The sequence below is a fragment of the Coloeus monedula genome, assembly GCF_965178545.1.
Source record: "Coloeus monedula genome assembly, chromosome: 1".
Classification (NCBI taxonomy): Eukaryota; Metazoa; Chordata; class Aves; order Passeriformes; family Corvidae; genus Coloeus; species Coloeus monedula.
The window spans coordinates 28,649,170-28,672,007 of NC_138781.1; the positions used below are offsets into that span (position 1 = coordinate 28,649,170).

Below are 22,838 nucleotides of genomic sequence, written 5' to 3' on the forward strand. Positions count from 1 at the left end.
CATGCAGCTTTCAGTCTGAAGTCAGGGATTTTGCTGCTTGGTCACTCTACTTATGGCCAGTCTGTCATTAAATAGGATTTTTTTTTTTAAGGTCATACTCAAAACCAACCAAACAAACAAACAAAAAGAATTAGGAAAACTATCTGGCTGTTCTCAGAGGCAAGGTACAAGGTCTGCCACTGGAAGCTTCTAAATTAAATGCTGTGGTATATGCTTTGTTTCTCTTTTATAACTGCAGAAAGACAATTAAGAATGGCAAGAAACAAATGCCCTAGGCATGCTGTGCTGATATCATCATCAAGTGGTTATTTTGCACAATGAGAATTAACTGTACTACGGATACCCAGAGAAAATGTACAATATCTTATGCTGATATGAAACAAAACAGACATGATATAGCTTTTTTTTGTACTTAAAACCTGTATGTTCCCTTCCCAAACTTAAGTAAAAAGCAAACCCACCCTTTTCCTCCTGTTACACAGAATAACGTTTAGGTTCCAACCCTCCCCTTTCAAATAAAGTGCGCTGTCCATGGCAGACCATAGGAGTAATGCAACAGGAAAAGCCCCTTTTAGTGTACTATTTAAAAAACAAACTGAAGTCGATTCAGCTTTCCTCTGGGTCTTGGGAAAGAGGAGAAGCTTGAGGGAGGGGGAAACATCCCCTTCACTGTCACTGTTGTTAATAGACATAGCCTTCGTTGTAGGGGTGGGTGTTGCAGCAGCCTCCGTCCTGCATGTAGACCATGCTCTCATCAAAGTGGGACAGGGGCACAGTGTCCTCCTCATTGATGTGGCGCTCCATGTCAGTCTTCAGCAAGGGGCGCTGGTTGTCCGGAAAAGCCATGGAGAAAAGCGCTTCAGGGTCACAAACAAACTTGTAGACGTATCTTTCTCCAGCCACCTTAGGACAACGGAAGGGGAAAAAAGGTGCAGCGTAAGGCCTTGTCTTTTGCAACTCCAAGTTACACAATTAATAATGTGACAGCAGAACTGGTAAGGCAATGACCTAGCAAAGACGAGTGGGACCTGCCAAAGCAGACTGTGCAGAGTACTCTTGATTTTGCCACACATGACATCCTGTTGGAAGATGGACTAAGTATTCTACCTCTAAACATTTTTTTGCGATTGTTTCCTATACTTAACCACAAATGGAAGTTCTTATTGGAAAATGTAAACAAATTGTCACTACAGTGGCAAAATAAAATTACACACTGTGTGCAAAGTGGAAAAAATAATCACATTGCACGATAGAGATCAGGATTTCACTTTACACAGATTGATTCATACTTACGTATAAAAGCACTTTAGTTATAGTGCACGCTGATTGTACAGGGACAGCGTAAGCAAACACGTAGGCTAATATGTACTTAGCAATTGCTCACGCAAAGCTGGGATTTGCTTATGGAGGGGCAATTTGTCCAAAGATCCTAAAGTTTTCCCTTAATCAGAAATAGCATTAAATGTCTATGCTTCAATTCCCTAAAAGCTAGAGAATGATAAAAACAACGTAGAATTGCTGTCTTATTACAAACAAACAGAAGTCAATATAGTGTCTTCTCAAGGACCTTATTTTAAAAATTGCACTTAAAAATATGCATTATATTGCATGCTCACAATTTATTAAAATTATTTAAAATAAAGATTATATTATCTGCTTCTTGCAACTCCAGCTACTATGGCATTGAAGTGAGTTAGTGAAGATGGAAAAAGTGTTGTGAACTTAACAACTCTGTTTTTATGGGTGCAAAATAGTTTGTAGCACCTCCTTAAAATTTCAGCTTGTGTATTCCACAAATAGAATTTGGTAGAGACTGTATCTGCAGCAGATTTTTAAAATCAAATAATGTCAGCAAGTTTGATAAGACTATAGGTTGCATGAAGAAATCAGGCTTTTGCTTAACCTGCTTAACATTACTTGATTAAAAAAAAAAAAGAGGGAAAATATGCATACAAACTTTGCCATAAAGAAACCTGCTTTGCATCTACAACCCCCATTAGATTTTAACATACATGAACTGGCCAGATAAAGACATCCCAGGACAAAACCGAAACACTGGTATGTCAGAAAAATAAGTATACAAGCTAGCTTTCAAAATGTGTGTTAAACACATTCTTGTAGATAATAAAGTAGTAGTTTAGGACGTAGCAAGCTAGCTGTCAGAAGTACTTGTAAACTTTCCATGTTAAATGGGTGTGTGCGTTGGGGCAGCATTATCAGCCTTCTGGTATTTCTATCCCCATCTTTTCAACTTGCTTCCCTCTGCTACTTTTTTTTTGCCTCTCTGTTGCCTTTGAAGTGTGCTGGCAGCGCAGCTGCCTGTGCTGCTGAGCTGTAACCTGCAACAAGGAACTCCTCTACCTGAAGCACCAGCCAGTGAAACCAAGCGCTTCTGCTGCTCCCTGATCAGACCCAGTTTCCAATCCACTTTACAAAGACTCAGCGTGCAGGGATGTGACACACAAAACTTAATGAGGCGCTGAGCTACTGAAGAACTGTAAGCCAATACTAGCCCAGATTGTTGCCCAAGTTGACTCCTGGATAGTGAAAAAGCAGTGCACTACAACAATCTCATAACCTAAGCAAGAGAACCTGTAAGGCTTTACAAAACCTACTGGAAAAGTTGCCCAGTAACTTGAGCTGAGAGCACTGCTTCCATTCATGGAATTGGCATATAGAAAGTTTAAACATGTTCATCATCACTGGTCACAAGACCAATGTGAAAAGATATGGAATAAGCTTTACAGTCCAAGGTGTTTGTTATGATCTTTGATCACACCTGGCAGATTTGTAGATACAGCAGACAGGGCTCTCCTATTGATTTCTCAATCAATCTACATAGTACTACACAGCCAGATTTAAAAATATACATATAAATCAGCAAGCCACAGTAGGAGGATGGATTAAGTACTGTCAGCAAGACTAGCCTGTAATATATAAATGATTGTTAAGTATTTCTCCTAATTCAGTCTATTATAAATATTAAATTCCACTCAAAACCAGTATTATTACAACACTATTAGTAAAAATATTAAAGTATTTGGTATGTTAATAGGTATAACTATTATCCCCTATCTTGCACTTATTAAAGTACTCAAGCACTGGGCAGCTGACTTAGATCTGCAAAACATTAATCATACTGTACTCTACTGTTTGTCTTTCCCAGCTGCCAGGAAGCTCTTTTGGATATTTTTGAATGTTACTTCTTTCCCTATAATCATGAAATGCATTGTGTGACCTAAAACCACAGACATTTTTTACATAGAAAAAAAATATCTTAATGCGTATGCTGAACCTAGTAGGTCAAAAAGCTTAGTGTTTGCCTAAACAGATGAAAAAACTACCTAAGCCATGCAATTACAAGTACTCCTTGTAAACTGACCTACAGATTAACATGCAAGACTCTGGTGAAATGTAGTACAAAATTAGCTACTCACCTTTTGCATGATTCCCTTTTCATAATAATAGCGAAGCGATCGGCTAAGTTTATCATAGTTCATAGCTGGCCTGTTTTTCTGAATCCCCCAGCGACGTGCCACCTGCCACAAAAATGGATTAGCAATGATTTGTTAAATGCATTTAAAAAGCAGATCTTATCATCAGATACTTCATTTGGGGATGCAGGAGAGAAAACCCTGCAGGGGCAACAAATAGGAAAAGGCTGCCATGACCTGAACTTCCCACGCACTACTATGAATTTTAATCGGATGTACATCATCATTAAACTTGAAACATACTTATTTGCCAGTGTGGTGGAGAGTTAGACTTTTTATTTGCTTTTTAATAAAGAAAACCAATGAAAAAATAAAGCCCTACAAGGAGATGAGAGACAAAAAATATTTAGCAAGTTACACCAGAAAACTTTCACAAAAACCTTTCTTTAGTTTGATACTATGGATAATTGTACCATGCCTGTCTTTTCCTTGCTGTCAGAAAACTAAGTTATTTTAAATACACGTGTATACACACTTAGTTCATGAACTAATACAGACTGCACTAGGAATGACAGCAATGTTGAGATTATTAGGAGATACAAGTCAAAAGACAACTCCCAGTCTTAAACATTACTTCAGAAAAAAAAATGAATTATCTGAGGAGGCAGAATAGTCACTTGGAAGAACTATATGGTGGTATGAAGAATGGAACAGAAATTTCATAGTTGCAGTCATATAATTACCCTTAAAAATAACAATAAAAAGTTGCAAGTAACTCATGAAACTATTCCATAGAGAGCAATATGCCTTCTTCTCTGACTTATGTTTTCAACTTGACTTTTTGCTTCCTGTTTTATTGCTAAAGATAGTTTTGGTCAAAGTGACCCTTTGTTTAAAGAGCTTAACTCCTTATTCCTTGTCTGAAATTTTAATCGGCTATTGGTGACATTTCAATTACTGTCTGTAAAAATGACTATAATATCACCAGAGAGAAAAAAGGCAAAGCTGATGAACTCTTTAAAGCACATTTTATAAAAATGATTGAGAAATGCATATGCATACAGCTCTGGAAAAAGGAGAGTAGCCAAGCAGCTTCTCTGCAGACTGCTCTGTGAAACTTCCCATAGCTGTCTGGAGCTTTTTGATGCAAGCCATGACAACATGCAGCACTGAGCAAAATCCATGATTTTGGTCTCCACCTGGACAATAATTTCTAAAATTTCTTTTGAAAGCATTATTTCCTTTCAGTGGTGCAGCTTTTCAGGCTTATGTAAATTATCGCAGCTCTGCTAACTTCAGCTACATTTTATCTGTACTGGAACACACCTCCCATCATGTAAATTTATTCCAGCTGCAGATTTGGCCTAGATGTCTAACTTTGATTCACCTAGTCAATTTTGTAACACATGACCACATCACTCTTTTTTTATTCCTTCCAAGGCTTTTTTTTCCTGCATTAATCGGAGTCCTAAAAGTCCCCAACATAAGGCTTGCAAAATAAATAAATACACAGCAAAGATAAACAACAAGAAATGGTGAAGAATATGTTACATTGTGTAGTATTTTGACACTCCTGATCAAGCAATCAGGTCCAGTTCCCATCCCTGAACTGCACAGCATTTACCTAGTCCTGCCCTGTGGAAGGGATTCAGGCTTCTACCCTTCCGCCCTACCTTCCTGCTGAAGGCTGCTGTCCCTGTGACAAGCCTGCATAAATGGACCTATGCCCAGTTCTCAGGCTCCAAAGTTCACAGTTACTTTCTGAATGAGCTATGGCACTCCAGGAGCTGATACATATTCATTTTTGTTGTCACTCTTTCTACAAGGGCATAAACCTCCAGTAAGGAATGGGACGGAAAGGTCATGTCACTGACATCCTAACCTGCCACAGCAGAACCAACAAGCACTTTGATTTCCCTTCAATTTACACTTGGCAACCAACAGAATTGTGCAACTTCCCATAGGCTATTCTTATTTTAATCTACTGTTTCTGTCAGATTCATGACATTCATATGAAAACAACTTAGGCTCCTTTGTACTCCTAAGAACACACAGAGTGAGGCAAGCTTCAAGCCTCCTCCCAATCTTGGATGCAATGCTGCTCAAAAACACAAAGCAACTTCTACATAGCCAGACATGCAGATGATCTCTTTAACTTAAATTAGAATATCCAGTTCTTCAGGGAATTACACAATAAGGAAACCTTAGGGGTTTCTTAGTTTTCTTTCCTTAGCTAATAAAATCTGTAAAGTTTTTGCACCATCTGCTGGAAACCATTTCTCAATAAAATTCTTCAATCTTGAAAAGAATTATGAAAAAAATATGAAAAAATATGAAAAAAATACCTTAAAGACAAGGCAAAACTAAAAGAGTGAAAAATAGGAGACTGGGGTAGGGGGAAAACTAGGTACATCATTCACCAAAACCAAACAAAGGACTTTCCAAAGATTTCGCTCTGTTCCGGGACAGGTTACACAACTAAGGAATCCATGTAGCCTGCTAAGGCTGCAGACTTGCCAGCAAAGTTTTGGTATCGTACTGACTGAGACTGTTCTGAGTTCAAATCCTCAGATACACAATGCCAGGATCTGCCATGGCAGACTGACTATCACTAGAGCAGGGGATGCTCAGACAAATGAGAGCCAGCACCGGGGCCCTTGCAGCAACCTTCTCCTCAGCCAGACCACATCAGGAAGAAAAGGGACATCAGTCCTGACACCATCCCCAGCTACTCCACCATCTCCACAGAGCTGTAAGCAGACAATGTAAATAAAATGCAAGAAAGCTTTCAGGCTGCTAATACCAGCAGATGGATGGCAAACAGCAGAAATAGCTGGTGGAATGCAGAAGCAGCCATACACCCCCGAGCCTTCCCACTCAGCTCTAATTCAGAGGGGATCCTGACAGAAAATTTGCTGTGGTCTCCTCTATCAGCAAACCCTACTCAAGGGGCAAAAAAGTAAAGCAGAATTATACTGTCTTTTGACAACCCTAATTAGATCCTCCACAACAAAATTCATATACACCTGATCTTCCAACAGTTTCCATGATAGTTTAGAATACAGACTAGGTTACGTAACGTTACCTAGTCCAAAACAGTTTACGTAATAAAACATTCCATTTATTCCTGTTTATCGCACAAGTGAACTAAGCCATGCTTCAGCAAATGTTCATGAATATAAGCAATTTTATCTATCCCATGAGTCCTTCATGGTTCAGAAGAGCCATGCATGTGCATGAGTGTTTTTTAAGCCTAGGATCTAAGGCTGTATTAAACAACCTAATGATTCAATCTAATGAACCTAATATTTGGTGTTGAAAGACTAGTAAGGGACAATTTTTCAACAGCTTTTGGAATACAGTTCTGTCCATAAAGTGATTCTGAAAAACGTGAACCCCACAAATAAAGCAAAGTATTTAATAACTCTAGTACTTGCAACATTTTTATTATTTTATGGGACTAGGAATCAAGTCTATGCTTAACCACACCTCTGTCCCAGCTGAAGCACTTCCCTTGCCAGTCCTTTCTGTCACCCTTCTAAGGCACTACTGAAGCAAAATACTGACGGACAATAAGGCCCAAGTCCAAAGGAGGACAGTTAAATTTGCAGGACGGGGCAGTGGATGTGAGCGCACGCTGTCTGTCTAACTCACCTCCTCTGGCTCAATCAGCTTGAACTCCATGCCTCGGCCAGTCCATGCTATGAAGTGAGAGTTTGAGGGGTCATCAAGAAGAGCTACCAAGAACTGCCAGAGCTGAAGCGAGCCTCGCCGTTGATACGTGGGTCCCTCACGGTACATGCCTGGCTCCTGTTTGACATCACCTGCACACAACAGCAACAACGTTACAGGAGCAATGCCCTGAAACACCATCTCTCAGTTTGTCAGATAAACTGGTAAAGCAATCATTAGGGTTAACAAAACAGAGGGAAGGATCAACCACCTTCAAATGCAACATTCCCCTGTTTGCTGGGGACTTACAATAACATATTAATATACTAAAAAGCACTTAAATTCATTCATGATTTATGGAAGTCTCACTAAGCCTCTCCCCGTGTAGTTTCGATAAATGCAAATCTCTTGCAAACCATTTTGTAATACCCTCTCTCCAAAAGAACATAAACTATTTTTGAAACAACTCTGATATCTGAAGAACTGTGTTTCTGTACTATACTTTGCACAGGACCCAGTTTTGGTAAAGTAATGTAAGCTTCATAAAGCTCCAAAACTCTATTGAGTGAAACTTCTCTTGCATGCAAATGCTTCTAAGGAAAATTTGACAAAGTATTTGACTTGGACTTAAACAGTATGTACTTTATGTATAGGCATGTAAATCCTGCAGATACATAACTTCCTCTGTGGCATATTGGACTTGCATATGAGCAAAAATTACTTTTACTCACATCTACATATTAAATTAGTATTCCTTCTGAAAAGCAGTAAGTTAATTTTTCTAAAATTTTAAGTCTAGAGAAACCTTTTAAAAAATATTAAAAACACCCTTATATCTGTTCCACAAATTGCCAATGAGAAAACCATCCTGCTACATCCATACTGTCTTTGTTGTTTTTAAATCATATTCATACTGAACAACTCATGCAAACAACAACAGCTGAAAGGTCTGATGCTGAAGCAGACAGTATTTTTTTCTCCACACAAGGACTGCAACCCCTGATATACTGGTAAAATTCCTCATTTCAACTATCAGAACAGCAAAAGCCTCCAATAAACAGTGTGACCTGTTTAATAAGGAAAGTCAGGAGTTTACATTCAACCACAGTATTAGGATGCTCTGACAGCCATTACAGAATGGCTCTGTGTAGGGAAGGGCAGAATAATAATATTAAAAATGGAGCACTTCCTTTTGTAATCAGGAAACAAAATTGACTCAATAGCTGTGGAAAACAAATACATCAACACAAGGCTTTTTTGGTTTATGTGAGGTTCAAGTTCCAGTCCTGAAAGGCCTTCTTTTTCAAGGACAGGTTTTTTTCTTGTAATGATAGCTAAGCAATGTGCAAATAGCAAGTGCGGTATTACACAGGATCAAATTCTTTCCTTGTGCTGATCTTTGATTTCAAAAGAAGCAGCTGAGAATCTACTTCTGAAACATCAAGACTAGTCCTGGGCTTATCCAACTTTTGCTTTACTGGCCAGAATATGATGACATATCTGCTATTTTTTTCCCCTCAAAACATCATGCTACAAGTATAAACACCCCTATTTGCATCATGACATCAATCTTTTAGAGTACAAGGTGTTCTCTCGATGGACAGTCATAGAAACCACCAGCAGACTGCTTGCCTTGCAGGCACACAAATACTTCCCAACATTTATTTCTTTTACTGTATTTGTATTCCTTTTTCATTTTCATTCCCTTTCCTGTATAAAACCCAAACTAGCCAAAAGGTTTTTCAAGGAAGACATAGACAAATGCTACTGTTAACGAGTTTTAACTTCTTGTAGTACAGCGTCTGATCCCATTCCCATAAATGTACATATGAATTTGACACTGGTACTCAGAACAGATCCACAATCATTTGTGGGGAACAAAAAAATACCTGACACAATGTGCTTTAAAAAAAATGAAAAAAAATCCAAACAAGCTCACATTACAAAGCCAGTGTATAAAGTAGACATTCAATAAATCACCCTTTCCGTGAATGTGTCAATGCAGTGACAGTGCAACACTGGATAGAGCAACCTTCAGTTAGGTCTAACATTGTTTAAAATTCTTTATCTATTTCTTATCAACACAAAAATACATGTGATACTCTGTTTGAAGAATGTACAATTCTTTGGGTTACTTTCATTTCAGTCTCCAGATCTTCAGCAAATACAACAAATGCTGCTAAACATGCAGTAGTTTTGTAATCCATAAGTGATTCTCAGGGGAAAACAAAAAAAATAAAGCAGAAGAAAAACACCAATTCTCCAACTCTACTTTTAGCTGTGGTCAGAGATTTGTTCACAAGTTTATCAGGAAGTACCTAATCTTTCCTGCTAATATAAATAAAGCTGGACATATACATACTAACACAAAAGTTACAACACTACACTAGCAAGCATACACTAACATAATGCCATTCTAGCAAATCTAAGTAATTGGTCTCCAAATTACTTCTCAAAGTTGCAGACTAACAGAGTCACTGGCAAGAAATACAGTGTCCATCTACTTTGCTTATAATGAAATAAATCTGAAATCAACTGAGTTACACCAGGAAACTGATTTTACGTCAGAGTAACTGAGGATAATTTGGACCATTCATTTTAATTGACCTCAGAATTCCTCTTAAAAAAAAATCTTCTATAATTGGTAGTGTTGTGAACAGAGCATTGATTTGTTATCAATCCCACTGAAAAATAAACCACTAGTACATTCAACCTAGTGCAAATACATTGGCACAAACACAAAAATGCCCTACACATTCACTCCCCACTATTCATCACTTCACAGACAGCAAGACAAGAGGCTTAATCCTCAGTAAAACCAAAGCTACTGCTTTATCCACTGTTTTGCTAATTATAAGAACATCTTTCATTAAATCTCAAACAACAAGCGGTATGTGATCATCAGTGCAATGGAAATCCTCCTATTACTTCTCAACAGTACAGGAACTGAGGTCCTGTGCCACAACTCTGGATGCAGGCATCTTTCGCTGGCAAAAGTCGAATGACATCCTATTGAAGAGGAGACTTTGGTTTCAAGAGACAAAGGTCAGCTTTGGTTGGGCACACCACAAATGGTGTGTTAAGGAATCCTAAATTGGAACGTTACTGGGCTCTTTTGATCAGCAACAGAGAAAAGTCCCTCATCTCTTTCTTTTTCATCTCCCTACACAGGAAAAAGAGAGATGTGTCATACATACCGTCAAACTTCTCTGGAACAACGCAAGTGTCATCATAAAACTGCCTAGGTCCCTTTTCAAACATACAGCCTGTAAGTTAAAAAGAGAGAGGTGTTTATATAAAAGATGCATGGAGAAAAAAGAGATCACAGCCTTAATGCCAGAGGGAACACTAAGTTATACAGGAATCAGATTAGTATCCCACATCCTTTACACGCCGCCCAATCCCAACATTTTGGCCTAAGTACAAGGGTGTTTAATTAACGTATGCATTCCCAAAAGACTGTTAATCTCCACCTGCTAAAATGAAAAAGCACCCATTTTTCTCTATGATTTATTGCAAAATGTTTGTCTCATTTCCTGTTTGAACTAGCATGGCTTTGACTTTTAACCATTAGGTATTTTCCCTGCAAGACTAAAGAAGTACTATGCAGCATTTCCTCCTCACACCCACAGAAGTCACCCTCACACACTGCTCTTGATGTTCCTTCCAATTAAGATAATTTTGTAAAATTATATTTTGTCATTAAAAGACACTCTCAACAACCCAGCAGTCTTTCTAGCACACCTTTCTGTACACACTCCTACTATTTCCTATTATGCTAATGTTTTGCTTAACCAGAACTGTATTGCATATCAGTATCAGTCTCACCAGTGCTCCTGAGTGAGACAAAACATCTCCTCCTCTCCTGCCACCCTCTGACCCTCCTTTCAACTGCCAAAGTATTACAGAAGGCTTTTGCCTTCAGTTTACAGTGTTCAGTTGGGCTGGTTTCCCACTGTGAAGCTGAGGAGGAGGAGGCCCATCTCAAAATCCTTTTTCCCAATATATTGTTTCCCGGTTCCACTCTCCTGGTCTACATTCATGTATTAAAAAAAAAATTTTGTTTAATGTGCCCAGATTACCAAACAATTCAAACTGCTTTGTGTGACTGCCCTGTCCTGCCTGTTATTTACTGCTCTATCTTTGTGCCATAAAGTTATCCATTAACTTTGTTCCATATCTTTACTGAAAATATTGAATAGCAACACTCCTGATATCAATTCCTACAGAACTATAATAGAAAAAATCCATTCAGAGATGACTGCCCAGTGACAGCCTCTTTTAGATCTGTCAGTTGGCCAGGTCTTAATGTATTTAATGTGTACTTTATTGATATTGCTTTGTGCTAACTTCTTAATCAGAATGTAATGCAGAGGAAAATTGAATGCCATAAGAAGTCTAACTATAAGATACAAGCATCTTTATCAACCAAACTTTTATTTTCAGCAAAGAATACAATCAGATTTGACATGACCTTTATTCTGTAAAATTATGTTGATTGATTTCCAAATAGAGAAAACAAATATTTAGCAAACATCACTGCTTTTTTTAACGTCATTCAGAACAATTTTGCCACCTCCAACTCCTTACGAGAACATAACATGGCTAAAATGGATTTTCCCCTATCTGTGCTGTGATTAAAACTCAAAATCTTTTGCCATTGGCCCTGCAGTTTGTGGATTTTTTCCTGATGTCTCTCACCTCCCTTATCAAACTTTTATACTTCATATAATTTCATATAACAAGACTTAGAAATTTCCATCTCCTGTTTCACCTTCCTTGTTAAACACTACCATTTTTTTTTCTGTCTTTATTTCAACCCAGAAGCAGATGGGATTTTAGCCAGATGTGTTATCTTTCCGATTCTGTCTTTACACTAGCAAATGAAGTCTTCCTGGAAGACTTTGATTCACACATCTATCTGGATTCTCATCCGTCTCAAAACCAGATTCCTCATGTTTGTGAAATTTGCACATTGGAAGAAAAATAAACCCTAAACAAACAAGCAGAAAATAATATATTGGTAAGACAGATAAACTAAAACAGGACAGGGTAAAAACCAGGGTATAACCTCCCTTCCAGTCATCTTAGTTCTGTCTGACTTCTTATTTTTAGGACATAAAGTACTTTCACTCAGAATTATTAATTTTGACAATTATGTAAGCTCTGTCCTACTGAAGTCATTGGGAATTTTGGTACGTATCTCGATTTGGGCATAAGACACATCAAAACACTGCAGAAATAATAACAAAAGGAAAAACCCAAAACCTTCACTGAATTTGAAGTTTAAAATGGATTACTTCACACAGTTAACTGAGCCTGTCATGCTAACAGCCTGGAAAATGTCACTTGAGCAAAATGGGTGAAAGAGACAAGTTTGTAAGTGTCTCTTCCTTTCAACTGCTAGAGGCCTTGAAAAGTAGAATGAGTTAAGTTCATAATATAATTGCTTCTATCCTGATCAACCCACGGCACTAAAAGAAACTACAAAAAATTCAGTGCATCAGAAACTCAACACTGAAAAGGGAGAAAGGATGATGCAAGTCTTCCCAGCAGCAGAATTAAACCAGTGAATCCCAAATCCCCCCAGGCTTTTTAATTTTTTTACATTTCTCTCATACAAAAGTGATACATAATAGAAAACTTAACTTCTGTTCTGTTTGGGTGAGCCAGGAAGCCTTCTTGCCTCATGTAAATGGAATGGCAGCTAGGCACTTCTGAAAGGAGAAGATGACAATGCAAGTCAAAAGACTGTCTGGAATTAAAAGTGTGCAGGTTATCAATGAGACAGGCTGCAAGCAGAAGAGCAACAAAAACAGATGCAAGTTACAGCGAGAGGGATCCTGTCAACACACAGTCAGCATTTCAGAGCAGCACACACAACACATGGCCAAAGGGAAAATCATGATGTGAGGATCAGAGATCCGATCTATGATAGGCACTTGAACTCCAAACCTTTTGTAAGAAACTTTGCTAAAAGCTGACTCCCATGGCAATTACACTTTAGACCATCCACAGACAAAAAAATCCACACCAGTGACCATGAATATTTTAAACCCTGTGCTTGTATATCTGTCTTTGTAACTAATTCAACCCAAAATATGTTATCAATTGCACTGAAAAGACTGCCAGTCACACTGGAGACTTATAAACTCTATATTTACACAAGGAATGTCAAAGTGAATTTAGAGCAGGATAATGCTTTTTACACTCTGGTTAAGGACTTGAAGGGTTAATGAAATTTTCTGCAATTGCTAAGCATTTTATTCAGGAATTTAGATCTATCTGTATCACTCTCCACTTGCGTGTATTTAAAACAAAAATGACACCTTTCAAAAAAAAGTACTGTGCATATTCTAAAGTAATACTGATATTTATTTGATATTCTCCACCTCTACTCAAATCTGCAGGAAGAATGACAAAAGCCAAATAGAACTAATGAAAAAGGTATTCTTTAAATGTCTTTCTTTTTCTTCCCCATGTCTTGCACTGTCCCCAAGTAGTCACATCCCGTGCACAGAGACTTGCAAACAGAAACGCACCGTAAATGTTTGCCCTTCTAGACCATGTTTAACCTACTTCTTGGATATCAAAAGTCCTGCTTAACAAAGTCTATTTGATCTTGTGATGAACTCCTACCCTAAACTATGCAATCTGTTACCAGTAACTTGTAACTCTTTGAGAGATGCAAACAGAGGTCAAAAGAGCAGACATTATTTTTCCAGCACTGCCTACAGACTCTTTCAGACTGTGATTCCAAATTTCACTGTTCACTGACTAGCGATGAGTATCAAAGATTTGGCAGGATAAGAAAATGAGGTTTTACACTGACTTCACAAACAAGTGAAACACAGGGCAGTAATAATGTTTCCTCTAACAGTCCATGGTCCCTCTTGCACATCTGTGCCAAACTCTTCATTACCTCCTCTCTCAATGAAACTCTCGGTGCCTGCCTCCTCAGGCCTAGAGAATCTCTAATGTCTCTGGCAGCTATTCTGAGCAACCACAGGGATCAGTGACTCACTGATCACCCAAGTCAAGTATAGCTCTGCAGACTAGAAGTCAAGGCTACAAGCAGTGCTTCACCTGCAAGGAATCATTCATGTTACCACATAGATTGAATTCTAAGGAGAATGGAAAAATCTACGTAAAAAAAGAGGAAGTTGTAGAACTGAAACAGATGCTATTTTCTATTTTAGGTAAAAATTCTCTAGTATTGGCAGCAAAGCCCTTTTTGACTCATGAACTCCACTCTTGCAAAGTGATAGAGCAGAGTATACTGAATAAAGAATTATGCATGCATCCACAAAGTTGTCTTCTTAGCCAATTCGGGGTTTCATCTCCCATGCTCCTAAATCAATTATAATTAACATTTGGAGTCTCTTTAAGGCAAGCATTGTTTGTACCAACATTACTTAATTTTCTGGTTAGCTTGTGCTTAAACAGTCCACAGAGGACCAAAAAAATACAGCAAGGAAGAGTTTATTTCTCGTAAAGTAACTAGAGTCTTGTTATCCTAAAGTGCTATCAGTTAATTTATGACTATCAGAGTGGGTCAGACTCTAATCAAATTGTAGAAACATTTCCAAAGTGATTATTCAATCAAATGACTAACATGGTTAATTAGGAGCCATAAACATTGCTCTGAAGTTCATCAAAGTAATGACTTGCCCAGAAAAATTACTGCTAATTAAATTGCCTGCTGCTTTCATTTCTACCTTATCTAATAAAAAGTCCAACCAATGAAATTTAGTATTGCAGTTTTAAATTGTACTAAATGCTTGACTAAGACCCAGAAGTATTTTTACAGGCTAAGTGGAGCTACTTCAAAAGAAAACATTTTAGTGTAGAAATTACAGAGCAATTACATGTTTTCTTCTCCTTAAACCATTGTTTCAAGACAACAAGTAAGACAGAAGCAGGCATGAAATACTTCCAGGGCAAGATCCAAGTGCTTAAGGCGACTGATTTATCACCTTTTTGCAAGTTTTAGTCTTTGAAGAAAAATGTGGATTTAGACACACCACAAGCTTATTTCAGACTATTAATGAAGTAATTCACATTTTAAGGTTAAATCAGCTCAAGTACAGCAGAACCCCTTTAAAAAAGCCCCAAACAAACTAGCTAAAAATGTGGAAATGTAATAAAATTGCTTATCTTCTATTATCAGTTTAGAATACTTAGGGGTCATTCTTCATTGCTCTTCTTATTAACAGAAACATAGCAGTCATCTTAAAACAATGAATATGGTCTTATAACATAGACCATGAAACCATTCTTTTCCCAATAGGTGCTGTTTTAAAAATTACATGTAATCTAGACACTGCAAAAATGCCTTCTCATCTGGGACCGTCACAGAGAAAAATAATGGAAATAAGATCTGCTATGCCTTCATCGAAATACATCCAAGCAGAAAAAGCCCAAACAGACTTTCTCAGGACAAGAAAGACCTGCTATTGAATTTAGCAGGCACAGGTTCTAAGTTTCATTATCAGGTAAGACAGTTGAGTGGTCCCTTGGTAAGGTAGTTCATATTAATTATCATGTCAGAAATTAAGGGGTTAGGTTGTCTCCGCGCTGTGTAACTCAGAGCGGGTAAAGAATCCTTAAATAATCTTTTCTTATTGTTTTTCAGAGATAAGGATGAGATTTCATTCCCACAATCTCACCCTGCACAGAAAAAAACAGAATTTCAGCCTGTGTCACTAGCCAGAACAGACACAGGGAAGATGGGGCTTCCGCAGGCAAAGGATGAAATGACTGACTGTATTCTATGGGATGAAGTGACTGACTGTCTTCTTCTGAATGAAGCAGAGCAAAGCAAGAACTGGAAATCTGAACCAGGATTTATCCTTCCGCCGTTTCTGTTTCGACCTTACACAGCCTCCCTAACTAAAGGACAGGTTGTTATGTTACACTCTAACTCTGAATTACTTTTCAGTTCACTTTATCAACATCAGCTGAAGATCTGGAGGCCCAGGGCAAGCCCCATGTGCTTGTGACAAAGCACAGTGTGATATAAAGGTATTGGATTGTACATGTGCATGTGCAGAGGGAGAGACATGGAGGTGGAGGCTTAGAAGGCATGCGCCATCTGAAACAGGGTGGGAGAAGAAGGGGACTGCCTGCCTGGCCCCACCCTCCATGTGGCTGCTCAGGTGAACACTGTGGTGCACTGGTGGGCAGCTGTCTTAGTCAGAGAGCCTGTTAAGAAGTCACTCAAATTCACCAAACACCTCAACTCATAGTGAAACCTGCCTACTTCCCTACAGGTTTAAAACAAAGTGATTGCAATAAGGCTGCAACCTTCTTACAGTTTTCCTGCCCACTTTTAGCACTTATACTTTATTACCAAGTTATATTAGAAGCAGTTTCCATAAGGAACTGTTCCGAAAGGAGTTGTTCCCCAAAACTTTGAAGGGACTTCACTGGCAATCCTGCAATTTCACTTATATCACATCCTTCTAAATTTTCCTTTTGGTCTGAAAAGTAATTATGCGAATTTTGGCCCCTATTTCAGCAATTCAGATTTCATGTGTCTATACAGCTAGACTTTAATGTGCCACTTGTCTTCCCATAGACAAAAAATGCAGCCCATGCAGCTTCTCTCCTTGTGTTACTGGGTATAGAAGGGCATGCACAAGCCCCTCAGGTAGCCAGGACAAACCTGGCTCCCAGGTGTCACTCCCATGTGCCAGCCTGCCCCTGTGCTACACACACTGCGAACACCAGCCATCCCTGCAGTGCCTTACAGAGCTTCTCTTGCACAGTACAAGCACTTCTCTGCTACATGAGCAGGTGGTAGGTGTACTGGGACAGATTTTTACCAAGTGCAGAGAAAAAAAGTAGCCTTTAAAAATAAAATGTTCAAACTAGAACACATCCTACTTTTGGCATTAAACTTAAAACATCACAATCCCACTGGAAATAACTTTTCTGTTCGTGGATTTCCAAGAGCACTGACAAACTGTTTACAAAGGAACACTTCATCCACCACTGAAACATATTCAGCCTCCTGGTGGAAAGCAGCTGTGTACCACACCATTGAAAAGTTCTGACCAGCTCAAGGGTGAAGACAATAATGAAATCACCAGAAAACAGGACCTTTTTAGGTAACAAAGGAGTTCTTCAAACGAGATCGCAACACGTCACCAAGGTAGCACCAGGCATCACTAAGAAAAATGCATGATTTGTGCTTTGCAGGGAGAAGTAACAAATTCTTCTTTTTGATATTTAAACCTGCAGAACACATTTAGATTAAAACTCACATCTCCCCAGAAGAAAACATTCAGGTAGAAATACTGGAACTAATTACAATCTCCTTATACAGGAATTCCTTGAGCATATTTTACCACTCAAATGCTGGTGGATCAAGTTTTAGTTCAACCACCTTTAAAAGCATTATCCCCTCACAAGCTATGTAATGAGCAGAGTCTTACAAATTGGTAAAGTCCTGACAATAAAAAAGTCAGCATTATTTTTTCAGTCGGAGATTCAGCATGAAAAATGTAGGTGCCCTGAAATTACATGGGTGAAAATAGACAAATTCTCTAAAAATCAATGTAAAAATTAAGCAATCTTTTCCCAAATCATTATGCAACTTAGAAACACTCAGAATGGAAGGTTTTATTCATTTTCTCTGTCACCAGCCTTTGCACCAGCAATCTAGGAAAAAAAACAAACTTACAAGTATGTGCACTCACAGATACACATAGACTTCCTTCTAAAAAACAGCTAATTAAAATTTTTAAAGTTTAGTTTCTTACATATCACTTCAGAAAAACTTGTCAGAGAATTGGGTTTGGCCCCACCGGCTCATGTCTAAGTGGAAATACTACACACATACAGAAAAAACCTTAAGCAAACAGCTTCCTTTCCACAACTTTGGTTTTTAGATCTATGACAACATCTAATGCATTTTGTGAGACCAGATGTCAACAGCCTGTCTAGGAGATGTGTAACTTTTTGTACAGCAGAACAGGAAAACAAAGGCTCATACATTCAGCTCTGAATTGAAATTCCACATGGAGTTGATCTTTTGAGCATACTTTAAAATCATGTGTTTGCTTTTATTAACCTCAGTAACTGTAAAATGTACCTTAAACATTGCTGTCCTTTGAATTCAACAAAAGACAGGAGTATTTTCTCTCTCCCTCTCTCCTTTTGTTGGTAATCTTACTGCAAAAATGTCTGTGTTGCTTTTTCTCCCCCGCCCCATCCCCTGCCTGTAAAATCGAAGTTGGACAAACACTGCACGGCTGAAGTGACATATTTGAATGGAATTCAGACCAACCAGTTCCTGTTTATGTTTCTGATTTGAGAATGTAGCCTTCTCATTCACTATACATTAGAAACACACCAAGGCCATAAATGGTGTCAGGTTGCAGGCAGGCAGGGCCAAGCAGCATTAATCATTACTTTAAGGCAACTGGCAAAAGCAGCAGCTGAGGGAACACTACACCCTTCAGCTCCGCATAAATGGACATTCCAGGGTTTGGCGTGTGTGGGTTGGCTTTTTTTTTTTTTTTCCCTTCAGCATCCATTTTATGAATGAAACTTCAGGCTGCACAGAGTCCATTCATATAAAAGCTATGCTCACAGGGCTCAGTCTCTCGGGATCAATTGGTCTTGGACAAGGCTGATGTGATTGGTTTAAGGCAGGCTTCAGCCTTCCATTACTGATTTAAAATGCAGCCTGTGTCCATTTGACCTGCCTTAATGCACAAAGAGTAAATCCAGACTGCGCTCTCAATCCTCAAATCAAATCATTAGCCAGTGCCACTTACTGTAACTGTAGATTTACAGGATATTTATCCATTTCTTTGAAAAACAGGAATTGCAGGACAATTTTTCAGATCGTATTGTCTGCTTTGAAAACAAAAATACATGTATGATCTCCTGCCTATATACTCACATTGACTTGGTATTCAGGTTTTCCTTTGTTCACAAACATTACAAACTGAATTCTAACTACAGATTTATTTCAGACAGAAATTGTGAATAGAAGAAATCAGCTAGATTGAAAGCAAGTGAAAAGTTAAATTTCTGCCTTTCACAGCAATCTTCTGAAGTTCAGGTTTCTCAAGTTTCCTTGTTGGATCTCTTATTTTCTGCTGTCATAGGGTCCAGCAGCAGATTTGTGTTTTAAGAGCAAGTACAAAGTCCAGCGCAGCTTAACTACTGAACAAAATCCATACTCATTCACTGAAGCAACACAGCAAAGACAAGTTCCCAAAATACAAGGATGAAATATTTTAAACAACAGGGAAAACTGCAAAACCAAAATAGAGGAGGGGAGACTTCTCAAACCTCCTAACTCAAGAGCAAAACCTCAGCCCTTCCCCGCTCCTGCCTTTATGCCATCTGGATTTTCATTGAGAACAATTGTACTTCTGTGTATAAGAATTTCTTTAAGGCCATAAGGAGATGAAGTTTTGAGAAGTGTGTACTGAAGCACCATATCCAGGAAAAGAATGGAGTCAGTTCTGTTTCACCGAGCATTTTACAAGACTGTGTTCAAAAATACTGCGAGTATTTGCAGCCTGATAAAAAAAGAGAAAAAAAAAAAGAGAGAAAAAAAGGAAACTTAGAGAGAATTTGAGGAAAAGATTAAGCAGCTGGAAGATTTTTGAAGCAAGATACAAGATCTCAACGAGTCACGCTGACAGAGCATACACGCAATCCACCTACAGTGATTAAGAGGTGGTACATTAATACCCAGAAATTGTTTACAAAGAGGTGTAGCTATGAGCAAGGGAATGGAACTGGTCAAAGAGAAAATTTAGGCTTATGATCAAGAAATATTTCTTAATTGTGAAGTCTATTTGTCTGTGAAATAATCTTCCAGGGAAAAATAGCAGTAATAATACTTAGCACTCACACAGAACTTCATGTTTTCAGAACACTGTCCAAAAATTAGCCAATATAATCAAAAACAGTAGTAGAAGCACCATGAGTTATGTCACTTTAAATGCTGCACTGGTCAATGCACCAGAGCATATCCTGGAAAAAGCAAACCAGCACTGTCTCTGACTGACTTTTTACACTAGCATCTCCAAATATCTAAACTTTGCCTTCAGAAGTGTAACAAAATAACCAATTGTTTAAAAAAGAAATGGGGGGGAGGGGAAGCAACCTGCAAATACATATAATCTGAAAAAATAAATTTTATTTCCCTTGAAATTTCAATTCAACACTTTCTCTTATCCTATGCTGCTGACTCCCAAATTTAAGAATATGTCGGTTGATGCCTAGGGAAGGATGCGCTACTAGGGGTCTTTTTCCACATTAATACCCACTGACTTCCTTTTCAAGAAACTCCTCAACAGCTGTTTGAGAGGACTCTTGCATTCTATTCTGTTTCCCATCATTAGGTAAATACATTTATAACCTGGCTGACAGAATGCTAACAACATTCTATACCTGTAAGAGCAAACTTAGGAGGTTAATAAGTGTTGCAATTAACAACTTCCTGCATGAACTTTATACAAATCATTTGCTGCAAATATGATACAGCCTTTTGCTTCGGTGCTCTTGTCTTGAGTGCACAGGTCAAAACTATTTGTGGGAGGAAGAGCCATGCTGCAAACATGCTTAGCAGGTGGAGCCCCTGCTTCATTTATTACAGGGGCTGGAAGTTGTCTATGTAACGAGACAGAAGTTTTCAAGATAAGAAAAGATAATACAGCTGAATGGTCAGCTTTAGGCCCTAGTAAAGCCCATTCCAGCTCCAACAAGGTCTTCCAAAGTAGCCGCATTGCTTCTTCCAGATTTTTCGTATTATATATTTTTATACTGCCTACACTGAGACCCTAATCTTGTGTTCCTGTACTACTTCATCTAGAAATACGAAGAAAGTCCCTAGGAGTTATGATTGGAACATATGTAGTACATAATGTTCCTTTAAAAATCACACAGTTCTAACTGGGTATCCAAAACAAACAGGTTTATATGTCTGTCTCTCGGCCTCCGCTCATTTCTCTCAACAGAAGGGCAGCTCCCCATCCATTCTCACATGCAAACACAAGGTATTTGCTTGTGAGGCTTCAGGAATTAAAGGGATGAGCAATTCAGAAAGCAAGACATGGAGGCTAATAATTCTGTCTGGAGAGTTCTTTCTTGAAGTGATGTGACTAGTGTCTCAGAAGTGACAGGGAGAGAATCCAAATTTTCTAATGTCCGTTCAAGCGTATTAATTGTGAGGCAACCCTGAAATGAAACTGTGAGAATAGCCCTGCTAATGCATCTAACACATTCAGGAAATACTGAATCTATCTGAATTTCAACAGAAAAATTCCTGGCAATCAGTAAGAAGTATATGCAAGCAACAATTCCTCCTCTGTTTATCTCCATTACTATTGTGTGACAAATTTCAGTTTCCAAAGACATGAGCACAAAAATTTCTCAACCGAAAAAACTATTTCAATTGGGCAAAACCAAATATGAGTTTAAACTTAATAATCTGTCATTTAAAAACTTGATTTGTAGTATTAATTGATACACACTAGATACAACTAGAGTCATACCTTAGTATATCTGCAAATACACTACATCATGTAGGAAGGTTAAGCCTGTGAAGATCCTGCTCAAAAATAAAGCCCAGAAGAGACAAGCTATATCAAGTTTGGCCTTTTTGTTGGAAGTACTTGAATACTTTACTGAATTCTAGAAGTGCTAGCTGTACAGGAATGCCCACTATTAGGCCTTGTAAACAATGGTCTTAGGAAGCCTTTTGAAGTATATTCATTAATTATGAAAAATCTCAAAGCTCTGTATGCCCCTGGCTGCACTTCTGTGACTAAAGTTGGTAGATTTACTATCAAGTACTAAATACATCTGTCAGCCATGAACAAAAAAAGGTGCATGGCAGAAAATGTCTGATCGAACATATATGATGCACTGTGACTTCTAGAAGTGTGGATGGATAAAGAAGAGCCTCTACTCTGTTGACATTTTTCTTTTTCCATTATCTCAAACATCTCCATTATCTCTATTCTGCAGTTGAAATTGCATACCTGCAATTACAATTACAACTAATTGATCTGCCATTTCCCATGTCATAATTAATGTCATGTTTTAATAGAGTTGTAATCATTCTATAATAATGCTTTTCATTCATCAGCTTCCCACGAAGTATGAAAGAATAGTGCACAAAAGCAATGAACTTTTATGAGCCCCTTTCAAAAACATCCCAAAAGGAACATCTCAGTGCATTACAATGAACTTTTTAAATATGTTTCTATATACTTATCTGAGCTGCCATAAAATACAATGAAAAAAAAAAAGACTTTTTACTCTGGCATCCCTCCTTCCCTGAACATCCATAGGTGAAAAATGAAATCAATGATTCAGTGACAAATACATTATGTTTCCTAAGGGGTTATTTAATGTACTCTTAGCAAGGATGGAAAATGATGGTTTCTAGAGAACAGATGGTAACAAGACAAAATATCAACAGACCACAGTTGTTGACTGCAATTTATGGAGTGTACAGATGTGTCAACTTAAATGCAGTGATTCTGAGGCCAATAAAAGTACTTCCTGATACCAACAGATTAATTTTTCATGACCACTGGTTACACAGCTATTACATTTTTAAAAACTAATCATTCATCTACAAAAGAAGCAACAACTTTGCTTGAAGATCATTATTATAAAGTGGAATGTTGTTCTTGCTGGCGCAAAATAAATAGGCATGACAGGACTGGATACAAGTTTGTACATCTTCATTTC

At 38.1% G+C, this 22,838-nt stretch overlaps 1 protein-coding gene across 7 annotated transcripts in view; it reads right to left on the reverse strand.

The window, feature by feature from the left end:
- Positions 1-584: 584 nt before the first annotated feature.
- ETV1 (ETS variant transcription factor 1) overlaps positions 585-22,838 on the reverse strand; it is a gene marked incomplete at its 5' end in the record, with an annotated part of 62,672 nt that continues 40,418 nt past the window's right edge. For 6 of the 7 annotated variants that reach the window (XM_082282882.1, XM_082282883.1, XM_082282881.1 and 3 more), the window contains 5 exons: positions 585-903; positions 3,438-3,539; positions 7,089-7,258; positions 10,304-10,372; positions 12,728-12,823. In XM_082282882.1, the coding sequence (XP_082139008.1) occupies positions 682-903; positions 3,438-3,539; positions 7,089-7,258; positions 10,304-10,372; positions 12,728-12,823 (659 nt within the window). In that variant the 3' untranslated portion in view covers positions 585-681. The remainder of the gene's footprint in view (positions 904-3,437; positions 3,540-7,088; positions 7,259-10,303; positions 10,373-12,727; positions 12,824-22,838) is intronic. The other variant, XM_082282884.1, reaches the window with a different exon arrangement.